General features: G+C 39.0%; 1 protein-coding gene across 1 annotated transcript in view; it reads right to left on the bottom strand.

Annotated features, from left to right (window-relative positions):
* LOC136833424 (uncharacterized) overlaps positions 1–24,619 on the bottom strand; it is a 1,156,799-nt gene that overhangs the window by 473,285 nt on the left and 658,895 nt on the right. The window contains 2 exon segments of the mRNA XM_067095568.1: positions 21,062–21,194; positions 21,444–22,080. Coding sequence (XP_066951669.1) covers positions 21,062–21,194; positions 21,444–22,080 — 770 coding nt within the window.

Here is a 24,619-nt window from a genome sequence, read left to right as displayed (position 1 = left end):
ACTGTCAATGTACATATCTGGTAACAAGTGACCAGTATAACCCAAATTGACCACAATTCTGAAATACTACAACACCTACTGTCCAACAGATGAATACAAAAAATACTTCTTTGGTGAAAATTCAGACATTGCAACAACTGGATTGCCAATTTGATGATGAAGTGGTGAACCGCAGAAATGGCCAGGAACCAAATAATAACTAGACTGCCATCATTTAGTTAAGCTTCTCTAAGTCACAAGATACCATCAGTGTCCACTGACTTCCGCCTTTAAAAATGTTTTTACACACATAGCTGCTGGCTGGTGAACTGGTGTTACACACAGACACAAAATTCTGTTACTAGTAAATCAGAAATGAGGCTCAAAGTCTAATCAGCTAGTCGAAATTAAATTTTACGAACGAAAGTCAAAATACTACAGCATTAAGGCTGAAGGACAATGCGGAAAAAATTGTCGTGTTGGCAATTGAATCTATAGACTTAAACAGATGATATACTGTTGATGTGAAATAATTCATTTCGCAAAGTTTAACGGACCTTCTTAATACCTTCTTAGTGAGTTTTGAAAGGAGTTTGTACCATGTGTTTAGGAAAATTGTAAGTGTCTCTGAAACCATTTAGAGATATGTAAATAAAGTATGATGATAGAGAGGTGGGAGGGGAGGGAATTTGTTTCAAAGCTCACCAACTACCTTATACAAACACTTACTAATAAATTCTATAATCTATGAGTATTGTTAGTTTTGTCAAGTTTGATGTTCTAGCTTTTCTTCAGTTTAAGGTTGATGAATGTATGTTTTTTTTTTCGGCACTACTGCATGTTGTGAAAACTTTATGAGTTTTGGGTCTGAACAAGGTGCATTGTCTCAAAACTTTAGATATCTTTATGGATTTCACATAGTGCCCTGGTTGTGAATGCAAATGGGGTTTTATAGGTCTTGTCTTATACTAAATTGAATGTCAGTGGGTTTGCTCTTGTAGTACTGGTTTTAGTACATCTTAGAGGATGAACGTGACCATTTTCCAAGGTTATGAGATTAAATGGAAACCAGGAATTTCTAGCCCATTATTCTGGAGGGAGAAAAATAAACACTTGGGACGCCTGGAGGAGTAAATTTTGTCTTCGGATATGGAGAAGGATGTGAGCACAGTGATGTGACATCCTGTGTAAAGTGAGTCAAACTAACAGTATTAGGACGACAAGAAGCTTTAGGAGAGCAGTTTCTGTAGATGCTAAAATACCTATATGAAAAGTGTGTCCCCATTTTATTCTTTATGGTATAATCCTTGAGGATGTTGTACCAAATGAAAGAAAAATATTAGCTTCTCTGAGATTAAGATCGTTGCTTGTTTCTACTGTAACAAGACCTGTTTTCCAAGCTTGCAGGTGTGCAATGGAGGAGCTGTTTGGTTCCATTAGTGGAGGGTTAATGTCTGATATTAGAGTGGGCTTATGAAAGGCTAGTATTGTGGAAGTGTTCTGCACGTAAGGAAACCTCCAACTGCCTTTAATTATTTAGATTTGTTTAGGAGTTGATTCTCTCTCTCTCTCTCTCTCTCTCTCTCTTTTCTACTCTCTGTTGTATATATAGTTGTGAATATAAAATGTTTTCATTTTGTTTTCTTTCACTCTATAGTATGGGAGCGCTGTCTATAGATCTTTCGTCTTCTATATCTTGGTAACACTAAAGCTATAACACAGTAAGGGACAAAAAATTGTGCTGTTGGCACTTCCTGGAAAGGACAGGAAATATTGGCCCCTCTAAATTTTGTGCACTTTACCAAATTATTAATACAAGTTGTATCTCTCCTCTCTCTGTAAAGCATTTAAAGTCGTAATATTTGTTTACCATTAGTTGGGAAGATTAAGTATCATGGGCGGAACAGAACGAACCAATATGGATTTAAAAAGCGCAGCGTTGTCCCCGCTCAGAATCGATACGGTCTTGATTGCACCGCGCAGTGACCCTGAATCATGTTGATTGTCATGAACGATGCTTCAGCCCCATTGTTGTCAGGAAAGGGTTTGCTGAACCAAAAGGGTTTAAAGGATGACCTTGTATTTGATAGGGTCAGTAAAACGTTAGAAAAAAGCAAGATAAAAATATCTGTTTTGCCTCCCGTTTTTTCAGAGTGCCATGCCCCTCCACGAGGTCCACCTTGCCAATCCTCAGGACTTCTTGGGTTACCCCTAGTCCTCCCTCAAGCCATTTTCACATGAAGCCATCGATCTTAGATTAGAGGCTAAGTGCTCTCTTTAAAAGAATTCTTACCATTCTAGTCACTGTTTGAATCTCCTGAACTTGACTTTATTTTTCAAGTTGTCAATGTTTATATCAGCCTCACCTTTGTCAGTCCAGTTCATGTAAATTCCAGTGAGCGAGGATTAAATACAATCGTGTTCAGGACTTCTTGGCACTGCCCTCATTAAACTAACTTATTTCGCTGGCCCCTACTGGCCTTTGGTTGCAAATCTTTTCGTTCAAGGAAACTTGGCAGTGGAATCACTTCCCTGATTCGCCCAACGATTTCATGACGCCAGTATCAGCAGCGTCATAAGAGACTGCCATATCTTAAAGCGCATGGCCTAGTACATAACCTTCCATTTTAGTTTAATTCCCAGGTCTAAAACCTGCCCAAATTTCTTTCAATGACAGTTGTTTTGCTCACAAACATTTAGTACTTTTAAAGGGTACCCAAATTTGATTTGCCACAAAGTGCCGTGCTTAGCCCTCCAACGGTAAAAAAAAAAATTCCAGGGCTTTTTCTTTGTAGTACAATTACCTGAATCAACTGCAGTCCAGAACTAAGCATTTTCCCTATGTAGTTGATATATTTTTTTTTTTTTGAGTCTATCACTGGCCATAAAGTTATTTTTGTTGTTTTAAATCGTAATAATACATCCATACAAACACACAGACATATATGTACATATATATATATATATATATATATATATATATATATATATATATGCTCTATATATATATATCTCTGCTATATATATATATATATATATATATATATCTTTCTAATATTTTGGTATAAAATAATAATAAATCACTGTTGTCGTCGATTTCTCACATTCGTGAGTTCAGGTGGCGAATCGCTTATCAGTTAAAATTCCCCTTAGGTGTTATTCCCTGTGTGGTCTTCAACAGCTGAGTTGCATCTTAAATTCTTGCACAAAACTGAAGTTCTGTTAAATTTCGTATTCCAGATCTTAATATAAATCCCTGGTCCTTTTGTTAAAGGAACTCGCTGTGCTTGCTGTATGACATTTTTCACTATTCCCATCATCCTCAGCATTCAAGTCTTCCCAGATTGTGTCATCTCCATTATGTAAAGGAAAAGCAAGTTCATTCCATATAGTTGATATATTTCTTGTGAGTCCTCAATCTAACCGAATTATTGTTTTGTTTTAAACTACTCAATTACATTGTAATCATGCAAATCAAAATTAAATGAGAGGAATGATTTTTAGGACCCAGTCCAGCGAGTTCTGAAGAATATGTCCATAATTTACCGGTTTTATCTCGTTTCTGAAGAATTTGTGATTTTCTTCAGGAGTTCTTTACCTCTGTATTTCTTTTCCAGGAGTCCTGAACTTTCTCAATTGACGTCCAAGTTCTGAAGATTAGCAGTCTAAACCTTTCCAACTGAGACTAAGCCTAAATAATAATAATAATATGTAATGAGTAATAACAATAATAATTTTCAATACCACCTTAATTTTAATAAAAATGGTAACATCAGTTCACAGTAATATTTGTTTATAAGCCATCACACTGCAGCACTCATTAACTTGGTCAGTTTGCCTCTTAACTGAACAAAATATTTTAAAAACAACAGAAGAAAATCTGTCAAGAATAAATAGAAATTAAAATACTGTAACCGGAGAGCTAGTTTTGTCCAACCCGTAAATCCAGGCAAAAACCGACAAATGACCTGAACTGTTTGCAGCTATATTAATTCAATGTTCTGTGGGGAATTCTCCCCTGACATACTGGCTGTCCAAACTGTTCTCTTTATACAGATCAAAATCAGCTGTGTAGTCCCAGCTGAGTTCGTTACTCATTGTCAGGTTTTTATAACATCCATACGAGTTATATAGAAGCATAAGAGGAAAAGCTGGATAGAGAATTGAACGATATTTCACCTGGTAGTTTAAAAAGTAATTCGGGAGTAACATGAAAAGACAGAACTAGGTTTCCAGTAACGTTACTTTGATTTTAACATTTGCCAATTTCATCACTGTTTGCTCACAGAATGTTTGTAAACGTTAATATACACTCATTAAAAGTTTTTTGAAATATCATTAGCAAGATAAATGGTGAAAGTTTTAAGTACTGTCTCTGTGGCCTTTTTTACCCATTGAAAAAGATCAGATACTGATGTTAGGGAAGACAGATCCATATATAATTCTCTCTTTGATGCTTAATTATATTTATTTTATATTTATATATGTGTGTGTCTGTGTGTGTTTAACATTTAATTGTTACTTTACACTGTTTTTATGCATATAAATATATTTACAGTTCGAAACTGAACCTGCTACTGTTATTATTTTATTGTTTACTGATGTTTTACGCGCTAAGTTATAAATATAGCTTGCGGCTGTTGTTTATAATAAACAGTACACCATCATGGCTTCTGCTTACGTTTATCCCCTCCCTCCTTTCCTGTTTTTGTAACGATTTTCTCTAAAAGACCCGTTTATAGTTTAACAAAATAGCCTTACCAACAGTAAGTGCCTTCAAAACAATTTGTCGAACAAATTTTTCAAATCACTGTTAAAAGTAGAAGGAAGCGCAAGCTATGTACATTGTGAGGTTTCCTTTTCCACTTTATTTTTTTGTCAGGGAAGGTCAGTGCGCAGCGAAGAAACTTTTTTACTCGAACGTTAGACATTCTCACGTTTCTGTTAGCATTTTCTAGAAATGAAGGTTGGTGCTCTCGCTTTGCTTATTAATTTGGCTTTACTGTCAGGATCTTGAAAACTTTGAATAAGGTCAGTGACATTCTTAAACTCACTCTTATACACACACACACACACACACACACACACACACACACATACATACATATATATATATATATATATATATATATATATATATATATATATATATATATATATATATATATATATATATATATATATATATGTATAATTTATATATGTATTTGTCACATTCACCGTGACATTTTTATATTCACAAACATGGGCTACAAATGTTTAATATCCAGTTCGCTCAACCTAGGGAATAACACTGCGGAGTAAGAGAATAAAAAATTTCCTCAGTATGGACAGGTCTCCAAACATCTTATTGGAAAGACTTTCTCACGATCTCAGTTAACAAATTTTTTGTGAAACTGTAAAAGAAACAGACCGGATATATTATCCAAAAAAGAATTTGCAATAAAAATTGACACCTGGAATTCTAAATGAGCTATCATTGAAAACCTATCTCAGGGAGATACAGTGTCCTAGACCTACTAACAGACATACTTTCGGTTTTCTGAGGAGTCGACTTCATTCTCAACAATTTGCAACACGTACTTATTTCAGCTAAATCTCTTTTAAGAGATTCAGCAAACGCTGATATTTACTAAAATAGGATCGGTGTAAACACAGTAGTAGTAGTGCCTGCATTAAACAAGGTTCTTTTCGAGACAAACCACATATCTACTATATACAAACATAAATATAATACCACCAGAATGCAACCCTGAGGAACACCTGGGATTACAATTCCGTAATTACTATAGCGCCCATCAACAGCTATTCTTTGCGATTCGTTGGTTAAAATCTCAATCACAACACTAATAAAAGGTCCCCAAACACCCCTAAGTCTGGAAACAAAGGTCTCATGATTATCACGGTCAAAAACGGAATAAATCAGCTCACTTTTAATCCCTTCCTAACTGTCTGTCGTATGTTCTCAACAGTCACTTCCACAAGCATTCTCAACCCCACACTCACTCTATGCCTCTATTGCATCATCCAAACTCAAGACGTCTTCAGATTTTTCACATGATCCATCCAAGACTGCAATTACATCAGACAGCATCCCTCCATTTGCATTTTTCATTCTATAACCATTTATCCATTAACCTTTCTGCATTTACTTCCCTACAGAATGACTTTTCAACCTCCTTAAAATATCTATTTGTCTTCTCCCCTCTATATTTTTATTCTTATTGTCTCCTTTCTCTCTTTCACTTTCTTCTTCACTACCTTAACCATTTTACAGGATGTTGAACAAGATCTTTCCGTCATGCAACTGGATCTTCAATAATACATTTTATCCTTCACTAAAACTTTTATTTCCTCATCCCACCACTTAATGTTTTTATTCCCTCTTCCTACCATTTATACCCACAAACAATTCCTAGTGTCCCTATGACCCAACCATCAAATTTTATATACTCATTTTCATCCGGGCAGCCTATTCACCAAGGACCGCTACCACAATGAAAGTAAGCTACCCTAGGAGGAGCCAATTGTTTACGGGACAGATACATTTTACAACAAGACAAAGCAGTGCTTAGCTACTGATTGTGCAAGTCTTGGTAGCGGGAAATGTCCCTGAAAAGCAGATCTGCCTCCTCTCCTGAGGCAAATGGCAATTATATTTTTTGGTCATGTGGTCAAAGAAAAGATTATCTTCACAGCCCTGTATATAGTGTGAAAGTCACTAAACTGCCTGGAGTATGGGTTTTGCATCTCCATACCCTGTGCTGATATTGGAAAAAATCAGAAAAGAAATTAGCACTAAGTCTTGGGGTTTTCATTGTGCATGGGAATGAGGTAGAAGAGAAGAAATATATGATAGCTAATTTGTTTAAGAAGAAAAGGCCAGATGTTTTGGCACTTATTGAGACAAGTGAAAAGGCAGTAAGTGGAGGATGGAGATGGACAAAGGTTGATTGTGCTTGGGATAACTGAAAGGTGTAGGGCTATAGTTGGGATGGTACTTGTAGCGTCAGGAATACTGTGGGGACAGTTGAAAGAGTAAAATTTTCAAGTAAAAGTATTGAATATTTAATGATTTAATGATTTATAAAGAAGAATATTGGTAAGAATAACGGGGAATTGAGATGGGGCGAAAAAGCGTGCTGTAACATGTGTCAGTGAGGAGTATGTGAACGAGCAAAAAGATGGATTTATTGGTCAAAAGACAGGAGGCTGGAGGTATTTCTGACTACCGTCTAGATGAAGCAAAAGTCAAGACAGATGTAAGATGGGGAGGACAATTGTATCAGCGAGAGAGAGAGAGAGAGAGAGAGAGAGAGAGAGAGAGAGAGAGAGAGAGAGAGAGAGAGAGAGAGATAACGCTGGACACTAGCATTGTTTTATGGTCATAAAATAGCTATGTTTGGCCTTCTTTGCGTTTATTTACTGTAATAATATACTTCTATATTCGACCTACCAATTACAGTAGAACACGGCATATCATCCCTCCAAACTGAAACCACATAAACAATATACCATAAAATCTAATTGGTTTGAAAATTCTTTTAATCTTTATAATTACATGATTTATAAGGTCGTAAATAAAATGAAATCTTCTCCTTTACTGGATAACAATTTACATCCGTGTACAAAATTGAAGGAACAAATGCACACACATCTCATGAACCAATAATGTACCAAAATATCTCCACACAAAGGCACCTACACAGTTGTAGATATATCTGCATTAAGAAACCTACAAACTTACCAATAATTCACCTGTAAAATGTATATGTATGGTTTCCCTATTACCGCACGTTCTAACCTACACCACACTGAGTACCCAACAAAGAGCAAAGATTAACGTTGATTGTTTAAATATATACTTTAAATTTAAGAAGAATCAGATGTTTTATACATTATAAAGCACAAGATAACGTGTGTATAAGCTAAAGAAAGGGTAAATTTGTTCCTCCTATAACTACTTCAGCATTATAATATATACATATATATATATATATATATATATATATATATATATATATATATATATATATATATATATATATATATATATATATATATACCACCAACTGCACTAAGGAACCCAATAACAACACAATTATAGCTGAAACTTTTTGACTGAAACAAAGATATAGCTACTAGCAGCACTGTCGTTTTATGAGAAAATGAGGAAGACTATTTGGTCAAAAGCACTTCTTTGGGGTTTCAACGGATCACAAGGACAATTGATTAGCTAATGGTATTACTCTGGTAATTCAGGGGAGAACAACGGCAACTGGCAAGCCTACAGAACCCTTCTGGCATTTCAAGGGAGCATCAAGACAATGGACAAGCCTACAGTATTTTTCTGATGATGCAAGGGAGAACAAGGGCAACTGATAAACCTACAGCACTCCTTTGAGTTTCTGGGGAACTAAATTGTAATTAATTGGCCCAAAGCAATCCTCTGGGGTTTACAAGCATAGGTGCAACTTAATGACTAGGAGTGCTTTTCTGGGTATGAAGACAAACTGCCAGGTGGCACAGCTTTGGCTACAGGACCAAGAAATTACTGTGCACTGAATGCACCATCAGGTCACCTTTGGCAAGGTGTACAATCTGTGCATCTCCCCTGCTAAGGTGCAGCCCCATTACATTATGTGAAACTTTTTGTCAAAGGATGAGAGACCTCCCAACACTGACTGCCCCACCTATGCATGCATTACAAGGTCAGACAAGGATTCCAAATTAGTCCTGGCAAAAACTACAATGGTACTACTTGTAAGAGGTCCTAATTTATCTTGCTACTTGAAGCGTTTCATCCTAACTGGAAACTACACTTTATGGCAACTATCTCCATATATATTACCTACTTAAGCATGCCAGAGGCAGCAATGGGATCAGTTTGCTGGTTTGGATGAGGTACAAACCAACCATTCAGTCCTGTTGAGGCAAAGCTGCAAATATACCTTGAACAGTAACGAATGATGGAGCCATTTATCACTCATACATTCTTTTTCCCTCATTCACAAGCCACCTCCCTTTGCATAAACAATATGTCTGGGACTAGTTGGGGAAGTGAATGATAAGAATACAATGAGGAAAATTAAAGAAAAGTAAGGAATGGACAGTTCCAAGAGTCCACTGGATTACAACTGAGATGATGCTATACAGTGGTAAAAGAGTAACTAAATAGCTAACTAGGGTGTGTTAATTATGTCTGAATGAGGAAGAGATTACTGAGAAATGGATAAAAAATTAAGGTGTCCCATGGAGAAAGAATACAAAATTGTAAATTCTATGAGGAGTATCTTTGCTTAGTACACTTGGGAAAGAGTGCATAAGCACTTTGAGTTATGACACATCAGAGAAAACTGGTATGGACTTAGAAAATGACAAACACATGTGAATGAGGCATTTATGAAAAAGTTGTGAGAGAAGTTTGATAAAAGAGAAAATGTAGGGAAAGTATATATGCAATGAGAAAGCTTATGACAGTACTGCTTGAGATAAAATGTGGGAGCACATTAAGAATGTAAGATGTAAAAAGCATTCTATATAACCGTTCCATTTGGATATAAAATTTTATATTAAGTAAAAACGGAACATTATCATAGAAAGGCATTTTAAGTACAGTCAGAATAGTATTGTTAGGTAAAAACTTCATAATCATAAGTTTGTTAAGACATTTAAAAATAAACTACTCAGATAACAATTGTCGGTAAAATATTTCTTTAAAAAGGTGACACCTCTGCGGAATTCAGGCCATCTTTTTTATCTTTTATTTTTCAAATGCCTTAATAAATTTATGAGTATGAATTTTTACCTAACAATACTATTCCGACTGTACACAGGATGCCTTTCTACACCAATGTTCCTTTTTCACTTAATACAAAATTTTATATCCAAATGGAACAAATCATTAGACATTACTGTCCTGCAATAAAATGTCAGCTGATTCCAACATACTGACCGTTGGACTGATTTTTAAATACAAAGAAAATTTGAATCTTCATAATCATCTGACATTGTTTATTTATATACTTGTCCTAGACGTATTCTAGGAAAATATATCAGAGCATCAAGATGACTTCTTAACGTCCAAATAGATCGCCAGAGGAGGTGAGTTTCTGCACCAGAGTTAAATTATCATCTCCTGAATTTTCAAGCATCCGTGGCCATACAAAGAGATGTAAGGGTAATATCTAATGCAAACACTTCAAAATCCTTACAAAAGCATCTTCTCCACAACAACTGGCAGTCTTCAAATCGTTCTTTATAAAAATGACTGTTCTGAAACTGAACAACCAAACTACCTCCACCCCTCTATACCTGGCATAAACAACAGATGATTTCGTTATTTCAGTCACTCGTCCTCCTTCCTCTACTAGAAATGGTACTACAGGCCATCTTTTTTTATCTTTTATTTTTCAAATGCCTTAACAAATTTATTAATATGAATTTTTACCTAACAATACTATTCCGACTGTACACAGTATACCTTTCTACACCAATGTTCCTTTTTTACTTAATACAAAATTTTATATCCAAATGGAACAAATCACTAGACATTATTGTCCAGCAATAAAATGTCAGCTGATTCCAACAAACTGACCATTGGATTGATTTTTAAATACAAAGAAAAGTTGAACCTTCATAATCATCTAACATTGTTTATTTATATACTTGTCCTAGATGTATTCTAGGAAAATATATCAGAGCTTCAAGAAGACTTCTTAACGTCCAAATAGATTGCCAGAGGGGGTGAGTTTCTGCACCAGAGTTAAATTATCATCTGAATTTTCAAGCATCCATGGCCATACAAAGAGATGTAAGAGTAACATCGAACGCGAACACTTCAAAATCCTTATGAAAGCATCTTCTCCACAACAGACAGTCTTCAAATCGTTCTTTATAAAAATGACTGTTCCGAAACTGAACAACCAAACTACCTCCACCCCTCTATACCTGGCATAAACAACAGATGATTTTGTTATTTCAGTAACTCATCCTCCTTCCTCTACTGGAAATGGTACTTCAGTTTCGTTAGTGTTCTTTTAATTCGTCTTTTATTGTAATTGTACATGTAAGGATACAGAAACACTGGAGTGCTGCAAGGCCTTTCGACACTAGTCCTTTACTTAGCAGCACTCCAGTGTTTCCGTTTCCTTCGTGGATTTTATCTTTATTTATATATTCATCATGTTCCATATTTTCGTGACTCAGTTATATATATATATATATATATATATATATATATATATATATATATATATATATATATATATATATATATATATATATATATATATATATATATATATATATATATATATATATATATATATATATATATATATATATATATATATATATTGTCCCTGTTAGTTACCATATTACAATTTTTGGTCATCTTCAGTCTGACACAATTAAAATTATTTACCATACTTCCTAATTTCTGTGTTCGACCTGTGTCACCTGGTGAAATAACCATTAAGCACTTATTTCTAGGTATAAGTATTGCTAAAAATACCAGAGAAAAAAGCTATCAGGAATGCTGGGGTTACTACCCCCAGTTCGATCATCTATTAATCAAAATAGATGTCGGTATACACAAAGGGTGAGTGTGTGTTGCCACTGCCACAGGCCTCTGCCCTGTAGAGATTCCCTATCTCAAAAACCCCGGAAAGTGAGGGGCCGTCACATACCCAACGCTCACTGCCCAGCCAACCAACACCTCAGCCGCCATCTTCATTCCATTCCATTTTAGCACGCTGGTTTCGATCTTTCTCTTGTGCTGCTTTTTGCCCCATTTTTACGTACAACATGTCATCCGTTCAGGAATTCTCTGCTTCCAAGTACCATCTTCTTTTGGGGTTTTTTGTTATTGAGGCTTCTTATTTGACCTTTAATTCAATAATTACGGGGTTAAATAACTCAGGCGTTCCTCAGCGTTTCGCCTCGCCTCGGCCATGTTTGGCCTTTGTTTTCTTATAGCCTTAGCAGTGAGATTCTGCTTGTGTTTTACACGGTTATATATTTTAATTATGTTATTTATTATTTCTGCCCCTTCAGGAAGTTCTTTTTTGAATTGTCCTTTTTTCGCGGGGGATGTTGTGCCCGATCTTAGCGAAACTAGGCTATTTGGGAGGCTTCCCCCTCTTCGCCTTTATGATCGTAAATATTCCTTTTCGTGGGCACCTTCCTCTGCGGCGAAGGATACATTCGCCAAGATGGTACAGTTTTGCTATTGATTTTCATATGTACGGTGATGGATGACATGTATATTTTTGGATTAAAATGTTTTTTGATTCAGCGTTAGGTCGGCCATTTTACCTATCACCGCGTCCAACATGTCGCGAGCTGTTAGGCCCTCTCTTTAGCGCGAGTCTTTATATTTTTTGTGTATTTCTGTGCATTTATTTTATATACAATTATATTTCATATCATTTGGTTAACTTTTCGTAGTACTTCAAGTCAAGTAGTTTATTTGCTGGGTATTCTGGCCTAGCCCTCTCATCCGCATCAGAGGGTTAGGCTTCTTAGGTTAGGCGCCTTTCATGATACTCATGCTCCCTAGCTCCCCTGACCATGTCGTTTTGAGGCTTGGAGGGAGGTGTTGGTTGGTTGAGGGAGTTCTTCGTTCTCTTGGTCCACCTGACCATACCGTCATGTTTTGGAGGGTGTCATTAGGCTTTGGAGACCACCCCCATCCCTCCCCTATTTTAGCCTGCCTGACCAGACCAGTTGGTTTTCGAGAGGTAGGTTAGAATAGGGAGGGTCTCCTCATTACTTAGCCTACTACCCGTCCAGGCTGTCAGCGTTGGAGGGTGGCCAGACCTTGCGTGGAATTTCTCTCCCCCACCCCCCCCTTCCATACCTCTGTTACCTTCTCCCAAGTCAAAAAGTTTTGACATTGGTGGGGGTCTGGGGTCGTACGTTGCACGGTCTTTTTCATGTTGTTAGCCTAGCCTTTCCTTACCCACTCTTTAACATTTGGCGGGTGTCTCTAGTTTCTCCCTGTGTGAGGGACGTCGGTCTCCACGACCCGACACCCGTGGGGAGTTTCTATAAGTGTCCAGGGTTTTTCCCACCCACCTGGCCACTGCTCTCGACCCCTCCATTTGTTACTTCCTCCTGTTCCTTAGCATTTGGCGTGTGATCTTGACTTCTCCCAGCGCCAAGGGACGCCGGTCTCTTATGTCCGGCACCCGTGGGAGTTCGGCCAGCGTCCAGATAAGTGTTACCCACCTATCTGGCCTCCGCCTTTGGTTTCTGCCATTTTGCTAGTGTTTTTGTTTGTTCGCTTTCTCAGTGTTAGCTAGAGCACTGAACACAAGTCCAGGATACTTTCTTGGCTTCTTCTAGGTTCATTTTCCGCTGGTTTTGTCAGATCTCCCGTTGTTTTTATGCGTTACCACTCCGGTGGATATGGTTTTCAGTCGGTTGGTAGCTTTTCACTACCTGTTCTCCACCACAGGCGTTGAGAGTTGATCCAGTTTTGGGGTCGCCTCTCCGCCTCCTCCCGCCGCTACCATAGGTATGAAGTAACGGGTTTCTGAGGCAACCAGGCGGAGTATCATAACCAATAGTATTGCTGTTTACATATGAGTTGACCGTTCTGTAGCTTTTTCTTTCGTAACACTGCCGGATTCGGCAGTGTTTATTTATTATACTATATTTATGTTAGTTATTGTTAATTGTTATGATGCATGATCCTAGGTTAAGGTGTACTGTTACTGCCAGACCAACTCCGTGTCCTTAACTTATCATTATTCATGTATTGTATATTACAGTATCTTTATTCAGTCGGATTATCTCCGCGGTTTTTGGATTGTCAATAAGCATGATCCATCACCCATATTAGTTTAAGGCTTCTGTCTCCCGCCGACTCTACTCGGCGTGCCTTAATTACATATACTCATGTATCATCTATCCACTTACAGATGGTACGCTGTCAGGAGCCTGGGTGCACGGCGGTCCTTCAACAGCCCTACGCCGCCATGTAGTGTGCCGATCCCACTCCGGCTGTGCGGTTGGCGTGGGGACTTGATCGTCTGGCACCCAGATGGCTGTGAGTGTGCTACGCTCTGTATGAGCAGGTGATGGATGAGTCGGTAGCTTCAAGTCCGCTAACCTTTAGTCTTACTTGACTTCATGGCTTATATTGATGAATATGGCGTCCGATGTTCGTTTTAGTAAGCCTTTTTCTTCTCTTTCAGTCTGACAGTACTTCCCGCGACTCTTCAGCTGTCGACCCTGAAGGCCTGGGTCGGCGGGTTCGGGAGGAACGCCTGTCGGGAGACCCTACATCCTTTCAGAGGATCTGTAATCTCCTCTACCCCGGTGCCCGGATCTCAGCCGCAGTTCCGCGGAGTAGCCGCCCCTTTGATAGAGCAGATCCAGGTAGAGACGCAGCCCTCCCAAGATGATAACCTGTGCTTGGAGAGATGGCGGAAGAGGTGGCGGCCATCAATCTAGATGTGGAACCGATGAACGCCAAGCTGGACCAGGTAGAAGGTAGGGAGGTAAGGCAGGGGGAGCGAGCTCCCTTTTCAATTCTCCTTCTTCCTCTTCATCTTCATTTCAGGTTTCCAGAAATCCACTTACCTTGAGTGACAGATCGAGGTCTACTGTCCCCAAGGTGAAAACCTTGAAAACTAAGGGCTTGTCCAAGTCCTCTAGATCTCAAATCTAATCCTGTAGCTCCCCTCGAAGTCACGGGCTCTTAGTCCGGTGGCTTCAACCAGCAAGGCTGCTCCCCTGCCAAGGGGGTCGAGATCCAGGGTGGTTAAGGTGAGTCCCCTCAACCTAACTTTGACCCTGAGGCTTTTGTAGATTTCCTTTGCAAAAAGCTTGACAAGAAGGTTGAAGCCAGGATAAGTGACCTTTCCTCTCAGCTCGCTTCGGGCTTGAAGTCTTCCGATGATCATTGGAAGTCTTTAACTGAGAGGATGCAGAACCAGGAGAACGTGCTCTCGGTTCGTGCGCTCAGTGGCGGCTCAAGCGTCGCCGTTCTGGATGCCTCCAGCCTCCTCCCTTTGATAAGGGAATCCCTTGGCATCTGGCTCTTCATGCCCCTCGGCATGAAGATACCCTTAAAATCAAGGCTTGGGTACACGCAGGTTGGAAGAATTGGAGTTCTTCCCACCCGACCTGGTGCCTCCCTACCCAGGCTACGCCAGACACCGAAGAGGCTTGGATCAGATCAGACAAAGTCCCGAAGGAGACAGTTATTTTTCATAGGGACCAAGCCCAATCCACCTTGCTGCGCACTCTCACGGAGTGGGAGGCAGAAAACACCAAACTGACCCCCTTCAAAGGGACCTTCACTATGTTCTCATTGCATGATGCTGTCCCTACTCCCTGCATGTCTAAGGTAGCCTTGCTGACTTGTCAGGCAGGCATCGAGGGTAAACCGCTGCCTCAACTCTGGGAGACAGATTCTACTTCTCTTGTCTTCCCCGGGATTCGGAATTTCGTTTGGGAGCTCCAGCCACGTTCACGGTGGGCAAACTCGACCCGAGTGCGCTTCATCTCTATTCAGTGAACAGCTTCCCAAGATTCCGGAGGCTCTTCTAAAAAGCTGAATTTGAGGCCAGGTGCAGATTGAGTCGCTCCATGAATTCCTTGTGCCTGACAGAGGCAACAGCGGTCACTTACAACGAAGAACCTTTCTTCCAGGTCCTAACCAAATCCCCCTGTTGGCGGGATTTCAGGCAGACCTGTATGACTTTATCTCGTGGCGAGGGTGGTGCCGCCAAACACATTTTCGCGGACGCCACCATAAGGCATGAGCCCAACAGGCTCATGAAGAGCTCTATTTGGGGCGCCAACGTCTTCCCCGAGTGAAGTGAATAATGTCCTGGCAGAGGCAACCAGGGCAAATCAAAGCCTCCGCTCCGCTGGGGTCTCCCTTTCAAAGGAAGGCCACCGAGTCCGCCGGACCTCAAGCTAAATCGGGGAAAAGGTTCAGGAGATACAGAAGACCTCACACCCAGACCGTGATGCAGGCTGTACCGGTCTCCCAGGTCGGTCAGCCTTCAACTTCAAAGGCCCAGCCTCAACAATAGTTTGTGCTGATGCAGCCTGCTCAGCATACCCTTGCTTCCCCAACCTTACCTTCGTGACGTCTCCGGCTTTCAACGCCTCGTTTGAAAGCCAGGGGGCGTTTCGGGGCTTTAACAGGAATGCAAGAGGAAGCAGAGCCAGAGCCTCCTTCAGAGGTAGGGCTGCGTCACGTTCCCTCTCTCGAGGGAGAGGAGGCCGGGGCAGTAGAAGAGGTAAGCCCTCTCCCGTCCAATGAGTTTTCTCAGGTAGGCAGGAGGTTGTATCTTTTTCGGGACCGATGGACCTTCAGTCTGTGGGCCCACAGCATAGTCTCCACAGGTCTGGGATGGAGTTGGAGCAAAGGTCTGGGATGGAGTTGGAGCAAAGATCCTCCTCCACTAGTCAGATCCCATCAGTCCCCATCCAAAGCTCTCCTGGACTTTGTAAAAGATCTGCTTCACAAGAGGGCTATAAAGAAAGTGAGACACCTGAAATTTCAAGGCAGACTGTTCAGTGTTCCGAAGAAAGGCTCCAGTCGGCAAAGAGTAATCTTAGACTTGTCTCATCTCAATCTTTACATTCAATGCGACAAATTTCGCATGCTTACAATCTTGCAGGTGCGGACCCTACTTCCCTCGTGGAGCCGTCCACCACTCTATAGATCTTTCAGCGCATATTATCACGTCCCGGTTGCAGAAACTTCTCTCCTTACCTAGGGTTCAGACTAGGAAAACAGGCCTACTCATTCAGAGTCATGCCATTCGGGCTCAACATAGCGCCCAGAATCTTCACCAAACTGGCAGAAACAGTAGTTCAACAGTTACGGTTCCAGGGGATCATGTTAGCCGCATACCTAGACGATTGGATAATTCGGGCATCCAACGCCGAGGAATGTCGGAGAGCAACAGCCATAGTGATCAACTTCCTGGAATCCCTAGGCTTTCAAATAAACAGGGAGAAATCCAGCCTAGTTCCGGAGGCTCGATTTCAGTGGCTAGAATCCAATGGGATCTGGACTCACACAAACTGTGTCCTCCGCCAGCCAAAATGAGGGAAATAGCCAAAGCCACCAGGCATTTCCTCAAAAATAGGAAAGCCACTCGCTGTACCCAGGAAAGAGTCCTGGGTTCTCTCCAGTTCGCATCTGTTACAGACCTGCTTCTGAAAGCCAAACTGAAAGATATAAACAGAGTGTGGCGGAGACGAGCCAACATCAAACTCAGAGACAAGGTGTCCTTAATTCCGCTAGTGTTGAGGAAAAGACTTCGGCCATGGTCGACAGTCAAGAGTCTATCAAGGTCAGTACCCCTCCAGTTTCCTCCTCCATCACTGGTGATTCACACAGACGCTTCTCTAAGCGGGTGGGGAGGATATTCCCAACACAGAAAAGTTCAAGGAACGTGGTCCACAATGTTCGCCAGTTCCATATCAACATTCTCGAAACAATAGCAGTATTTCTAACTCTGAAAAACTACGTCCATCCAGACAGATCCATATCAGGCTGGTTCTGGACAGTGCAGTAGTAGTGCATTGTATAAACAGGGGCTCCAAGTCAGCCGGATCAATCAAGTGATGATAGCAATTTTCTCCCTGGCAAGAAAGCACCATTGGCACTTATCAGCCACCCATCTGGCAGGTGTCCGGAATGTCATTGCGGATTCTCTATCCAGGACAACTCCGCTGGAGTCGGAATGGTCTCTGGACAAAACATCATTCAGTGGATTCGGACGTCAGGTACCAGGTCTCCAGGTAGATCTGTTTGCCACAGAGAGCAACCACAAACTTCCATGTTACGTTGCTCCCAATCTGGACCCTCTTGCTCACTCCACAGATGCGATGTCAATAGATTGGAACATGTGGCAGAAAGTCTATCTGTTTCCACCAATAAACCTGTTGATGAAAGTTTTGCACAAGCTCAGGTCATTCAAAGGTCAAGTGGCCCTGGTAGCACCCAACTGGCTGAAGAGCAGTTGGCTTCCTCTTCTAGAGTTGAAACTCTGGTGTATTCAAATACCCAGGCCAAAGTTGACTCAAATAGTACAAACTCGGACTGTGTCAGCCTCCTCAAGAATTCTAAATGCCCTGGCTTTACGGACTTCATGAAATCCTGTTAATACAATGTTCTTAGAATCAGATAAAAGGGACTCTCCTCTCGGACAGTATGATTCAGCAGTTAAAAAGTTAGCATTATTCCTGAAAGAATCTGAAGCTAAAGTGATGACCACGAATCTGGCAATATCGTTCTTCAGGTCATTATTTGAAAAAGGACTGGCTTCTAGTACTATTACTACAGCAAAGTCAGCTTTAAAAAAGATATTTTTACATGGTTTCAATATTGACTTAACGGACTCATACTTTTCATCAATCCCTAGCGCATGCGCTCGTTTGAGACCAGCAACCCGTCCACACACGGTTTCCTGGTTCTTAAATGACGTACTGAAATTAGCATCGGATACTGATAATGAACAGTGTCCATATTTGAGTCTGTTAAGGAAAACGTTATTCTTAATTAGCCTAGCTTCAGGTGCCAGAATTTCTGAACTGTCCGCTCTCTCTAGAGAACCGAACCATGTTGATTTCCTCCCGTCAGGAGAAGTTCTACTATCCCCGGATCTAAAATTTTTAGCTAAGAATGAAGATCCACAAGATAGGTGGTCCCCTTGGAAGGTTATCCCTCTTCCACAGGATCCGTCCTTATGCCCAGTCACTACTTTAAAGGCTTATTTACATAGAACTTCTAATATAATGTCTGGTCCTCTTTTTGTCAGGGAAAAAGGAGGAACCCTTTCCTTAAAGGCCATCAGACAACAAATACTATATTTTATTAAACAAGCTAACCCGGTTCAGTACCTAAGGTTCATGATATCCGAGCAGTGGCCACCTCCACTAATTATTTTCATAATATGAACTTTGAAGAGCTTAAAAAATATCTTGGGTTGGAAATCACCATCAGTGTTCAAACGCCACTATCTTAAATCACTGGAGGCTCTAAAATTTTCTACAGTGGCTGCAGGAAGCATTGTCCCTTCCGCCCTAGATTAACATATGCAATCTTAATTATCCTGTCCTTTTCCTCTCTCGCCTACCTGCCTCGTTTACTTACCTTGCCATCTATTCTTCGGTCAGGCATGCTTCACAGCCTGACTCTTGACCATGTTATGTTGTACAGTTATTATCTTTGTTACCATTTAAGTGTCTTGGTATTTTCCAGTATTTTGTATATATTTGCCCCTTGTTATTGACCATGTCTTATCATGTATTGTTAATCATGTCCTATTTTTGCTACTTGGATAATTAAACTCAGTTTGTAATGATAGTTTTATTTATCTCCATCTCAGTAGTTATTAAGGGGTTTCACCAAGCTTTGTATGATTCTCTGTTACTATTTCACTGGGTGACACAGGTCGAACCCAGAAAAGGGATTTTGACAAAGGAAAAATCTATTTCTGGGGGAAGACCTGTGTCACCTGGTGACCCACCCATATTCTCCATTTCCCTCCCTAGTAGACATACCAAGCTTGGGGGGTGGGTGCTAACCTGGAATGAGACCAAGATGGCGGCTGAGGTGTTGGTTGGCTGGGCAGTGAGCGTTGGGTATGTGACGGCCCCTCACTTTCCGGGATTTTTGAGATTGGGAATCTTTACTGGGCAGAGGCCTGTGGCAGTGGCAACACACACTCACCCTTTGTGTATACCGACATCTATTTTGATTAATAGATGATCGAACTGGGGGTAGTAACCCCAGCATTCCTGATAGCTTTTTTCTCTGGTATTTTTAGCAATACTTATACCTAGAAATAAGTGCTTAATGGTTATTTCACCGGGTGGCACAGGTCTTCCCCCAGAAATAGATTTTTCCTTTGTCAAAATCCCTTTTTTCATTTAGCTATCTTTTTCTATATAGTATATACTTACTTTACTTGACTTAAATTAGTTGCTTGACCTTTTAAAATTTTCACTGATCTACTCCTTTAGGCATGTTTTTTACATAAATAAAGTAACACCTTAATTTAATGGATTTCTTGACTTATCAGCTACATTGCTCATTATTTTTTGATAGGCTACCATTTTAGATGTCATACATTTTCAAATAAATCTCTTAACTTGAATGTTAAGCATACAGTAAAGGTTACTTTATGTTAGGAACTATGTGGAATTACTATCAACTGTAAAATAAATAGTAAATATTCAAGTGCAGGCAGAAAAAAAATGGTCTTTGTTACTTTTCAGAAAGCCAGGCTCCCAAAGAGATGCTATATATATATATATATATATATATATATATATATATATATATATATATATATATATATATATATATACATACATATACATAGTAGATTAGGAACTTAGTGGCATTGCTGTTAGCTGTAAACAACTTGAAAATATTCAAGTGCAAGCTATAATAAAAGGTCTTCATTACTTAATGGGCTTTGTTACTTATCAAAAAGCCAGACCCCTAAGAGGTCTCACTGTGTTTTATATATACATACACACACACACACACACATATATATATATATATATATATATATATATATATATATATATATATATATATATACACTATATATATATATATATATATACTATAGTTTAGGTTAAAAACTTATATATACATATATATATTAGATATATATATATATAGTTTAGGTTAAAAACTATGTGGGACTGCTGTTAACAGTAAAATAACTTGAAAATATTTAAGTGCAAGCTATAGTATGCACACACACACACACACATATATGTGTGTGTAGTTTACAAATAGAACAGTATTGGCCAGCATTAAGTTCCCTTAACACAGGTGATCTGCTTTTCTTACTAACCTCTATAGGTAACATTGTCTATACTTACATGGCTTCCATATGTTAAATAAAGGACTGAGAGAGAGAGAGAGAGAGAGAGAGAGAGAGAGAGAGAGAGAGAGAGAGAGAGAGAGAGAGGATTCAACAACCACAAAACATAATAACATAAATAAAAAAAAAGACAACCTCTTACAAACACTATATATGTGCATGTACTTATGAAAACATTCTATTCTGATACTCACCAACTACAATAGCAGTAGGGGAAGTACTAAGTTCTTCTAGACTAGGAAGTTTAACCAGGCCCTCCAGACTACGCATCCTATGCTTCTGTAGAGCTGCTGCTGATACCCGAGTACCCATCCTCACTGTTGTCCCCTTCAATATAGAAATATCTGATGTCAAGTCCAATCCATTATTCATATAAAATGGAAAAAATATTGACACAGATATAACACACATATTACACTTGAAAATTATTGTACCCAGAATCCCAGATATTTAGTATTAAAATATTTACTTTTTTTTTCATAATTACAAAACAACTTGGCATTTATGATATAGTGCTTTAAAAAAATACAGTATACTTAATTAATAGCAATATTTCAATACTACCTTAATCTTTACCTTTTTGGGAGACTTAAGCAAAGACTCGTCACTACCAAATTCCCTAGACAGCTCCGGCCTGATTCCAGAAGCCCCTTTAATTCCCAAACTACTATCTTCTATGTTGCTCTTAGATCTCTGGTGGAAGACTCGAGGCAAAGGTAATTTTTCTTCTTCCTGCAGTTTGTGTTGCTGAGTCTGTAGGTGGAACTGATGTTCATTTTCAAAGTTTTCAATAGAGAACACTTCATCTGATTCATCACCACCTCCTCGCCAGAGGATATCAGCAAGAAAATTAGCCCTTGACAAAACATCTGACGGCTTACTGTCAACAGATGCTGCAATATTTTTAGGTTTCAGTATGGTTGGGCCATTGACTAATTTTTCACACACTTGTGTTTCACCAGGAACTACAACACCTTCTGGATTTCCACAGGAGTGAGGTTCATCCCCAGTTCCTGCAGATGAAAGACTAGTTCGAGCAGTGGTAGTAACAGAGGCTGTACTACTTGGGATGTGGTACTGATTGTCAACAGTAGATTCTTCACTAAACTGAGTGATTCCTGAGTGATGACTGTCAGGATTTAAATTTGTCGTTGTGGATACATCTCGATGGAAACTCTGATGAACGGTAGCCAAATAAAACACATGTCGACTCCTATGACAAAAGATAATGTCTTGTTAGCACTGTCATTATACTGTAACTGCTTATGACACTTTAATATATCTTTTGAATAACTTCTTCTAAATTTACAGATACAGAGTAAAACTTCATAACATCACCTAGCACATTCATGTGGGTTGGAATCCAAACCCACAGTACTGGAACAGTTTCAATAGCATGAAAATGTCAGAAAATGAAGCCCTGCATATACATCTGACATGCCGGTAACTGCACCTCCACACACTATTACATCCTAAAGCCAACTAACTCTTACTACACCCCAGTAGTCCAGTCAATACTGAGAAAGACAACATAATCTTGTTTACACTGAAGTTATTGATAATAAGTGACACTGCTACAAAACTGCACTTCTACTCAACATACAACATAAAACATCAAAAGAATAGCAAAATACAGAATACAAAGAATATATTCATCATTATGACTGGAAAAACTATACAAGAAGTGTACATATATACAACCATTGACTGGTTTAGAAAATTTTAAAAAACTCAAACTTAAACCTGTTATTGAAAATTTTATATCTAAAATTACCCATAAACTAAAAAACCATTGCATAAGTACTTATTCAAATCTTACTAACATTATTTCTTATACAGTATATAACTTGAATCACTATCATTTTTATGCAACTTGAAAAGATGCAATCATATACATAACTATTCAAATAATGCTAATGTACCACTTAATTTCAACACAGTCTGGTGATGATTTTAATAAAAGTACTTAATAAGTACACTCAATTACTGTAGTGGAGAGCGATGATGATTCGACAGTGGGATGGTCCGGACAGTACATTTCCTGGAAAATGTAAGGGGCCCTCAGCTCTGAGAAATCACGTGAAATCGCGAGAGTTTGTTCGCCATTGACACATGGACTTTGGTTGCGAAGGGTCGTTTACTTTAGGGTTGAGGGTAATTTTTGTGGTTTTTCTCATTTCCTATGTAATTTTTTGCGTTTGAATCATAAGCTTTGGTGTAGTGAATATGATAAGGGAGCTGATTATGAGTTTTGGGTGTGAATTTGTACTATATGACGAAGATGTTGTAGCTATTACCCGCCTGTAATCTGCAAGGATTTGAAGTTGAGGGTGTCATCAAATGGTTATGATATGTGGGGGATGATTCGGACATTCTAGGGTTGGGATGATTCGGACGTGTCCGAATCATCCCTCCAAGCAAACCTTTACTAATTATGAATTCCAACAAAGAAACAAAAGATTTTCACTAACATTATTTAAGTTATATTTTGTGTATATGCATTCATTAGCCCCTCATTACCTTTACCTTATAAAGCACTTCATAAACCCATCATAGAATCCCCTAATTACAAATTAATATGTGAATATCAAATCTGGATTCCATTCCATTGGCATTCACCCATATTACACTGATGTTTTTGAAGAAAGTCACTTTGCCAGGGCTTTTGTGACTGATAAGCCAAAGCCAACTACACCACCTAAAAGCACAACCTCACATGAGTACCTCAAGAACATTAAAAAGCAATAAAAATACAAAAAAAAGTTAGATACAGAGGCCCAGACCAGTGATGAAGGGCTTCATCATCTTGAAGATCTCTTGACAGCCGATCTTAACAATAATTCTTCTGATGACATCTCAGAGGAGGAGATAGAAGACACAGAAGTGGGTTTTATTGATAAAGTCCCAGAGGAGGGAGATTTTGTTCTTGTTGGGATAGATCCAGTAAAAGGTAACAAAGTCTATTATGTAGGCAAATTAATCAGCAATTTAGACGAGGGTGATGAATTTCAGGTTTCTTTTTTAAGAAAATCACAGAAATTTTCTGCTAATAGTTTTAAATTTCCAGAAATTGAGAATGAAGCAACTATTGGTAAAGAGGCAGTAACTGGAATGCTTCCAAACCCAGTTCAGCAGAGTATGAAAAGAAAGCAGGGGTATTTCAAATTTTGCTTTTCTTTTGCAGGATACAATATTCGTTAGGCCAACTTTAATATTTAGGCACAACAAATTTCAAGTATTTGAGTCACGATTTGTTTGGCTTTTACTCATGGAGAGAATAATTTCAAGTAAAATTTGGTCATTTAAGATTTTGGTGGGAAGGATATTTCAAGTTTAGTTTTTGTTTTGAAGGTTACAATAGTCTTTAAGACTACAATAACATTTATTCTCAGCAAACATCGTAAATTTTCTGTCTGCCATTCACTAAGGGAGAGAAAAATCTTTTAAGTTGATTATGATTATTTCAATAAAACACTTCGTATGGTATTTCTGTTTCATGTGTCATCTGACTTGAAGGTAAATGTCAATTATAATAATTGTCCGAATCATCCCATGCTCTTGTCCGAATCGTCACCATGGATAGGGATGATTCGGACATTTTGGAAACTTGTACTTAAAGATAAATAGCTTCAAGTATAGTAAAGTATACGACTTGCTACATTTACTGGTAAATGTAGGATGATGAGGCTACACATTGACATGCCAAGGATATCACTGCTCCTTAAACTCTGACTTCTAGAGAGAAATAAAAA

Source organism: Macrobrachium rosenbergii, chromosome 51 (genome assembly GCF_040412425.1).
Source record: "Macrobrachium rosenbergii isolate ZJJX-2024 chromosome 51, ASM4041242v1, whole genome shotgun sequence".
Taxonomy (NCBI): Eukaryota; Metazoa; Arthropoda; class Malacostraca; order Decapoda; family Palaemonidae; genus Macrobrachium; species Macrobrachium rosenbergii.
The sequence above is the reverse complement of the archived record's forward strand: the minus strand, read 5'-3'. Positions and strand labels throughout refer to the sequence as shown.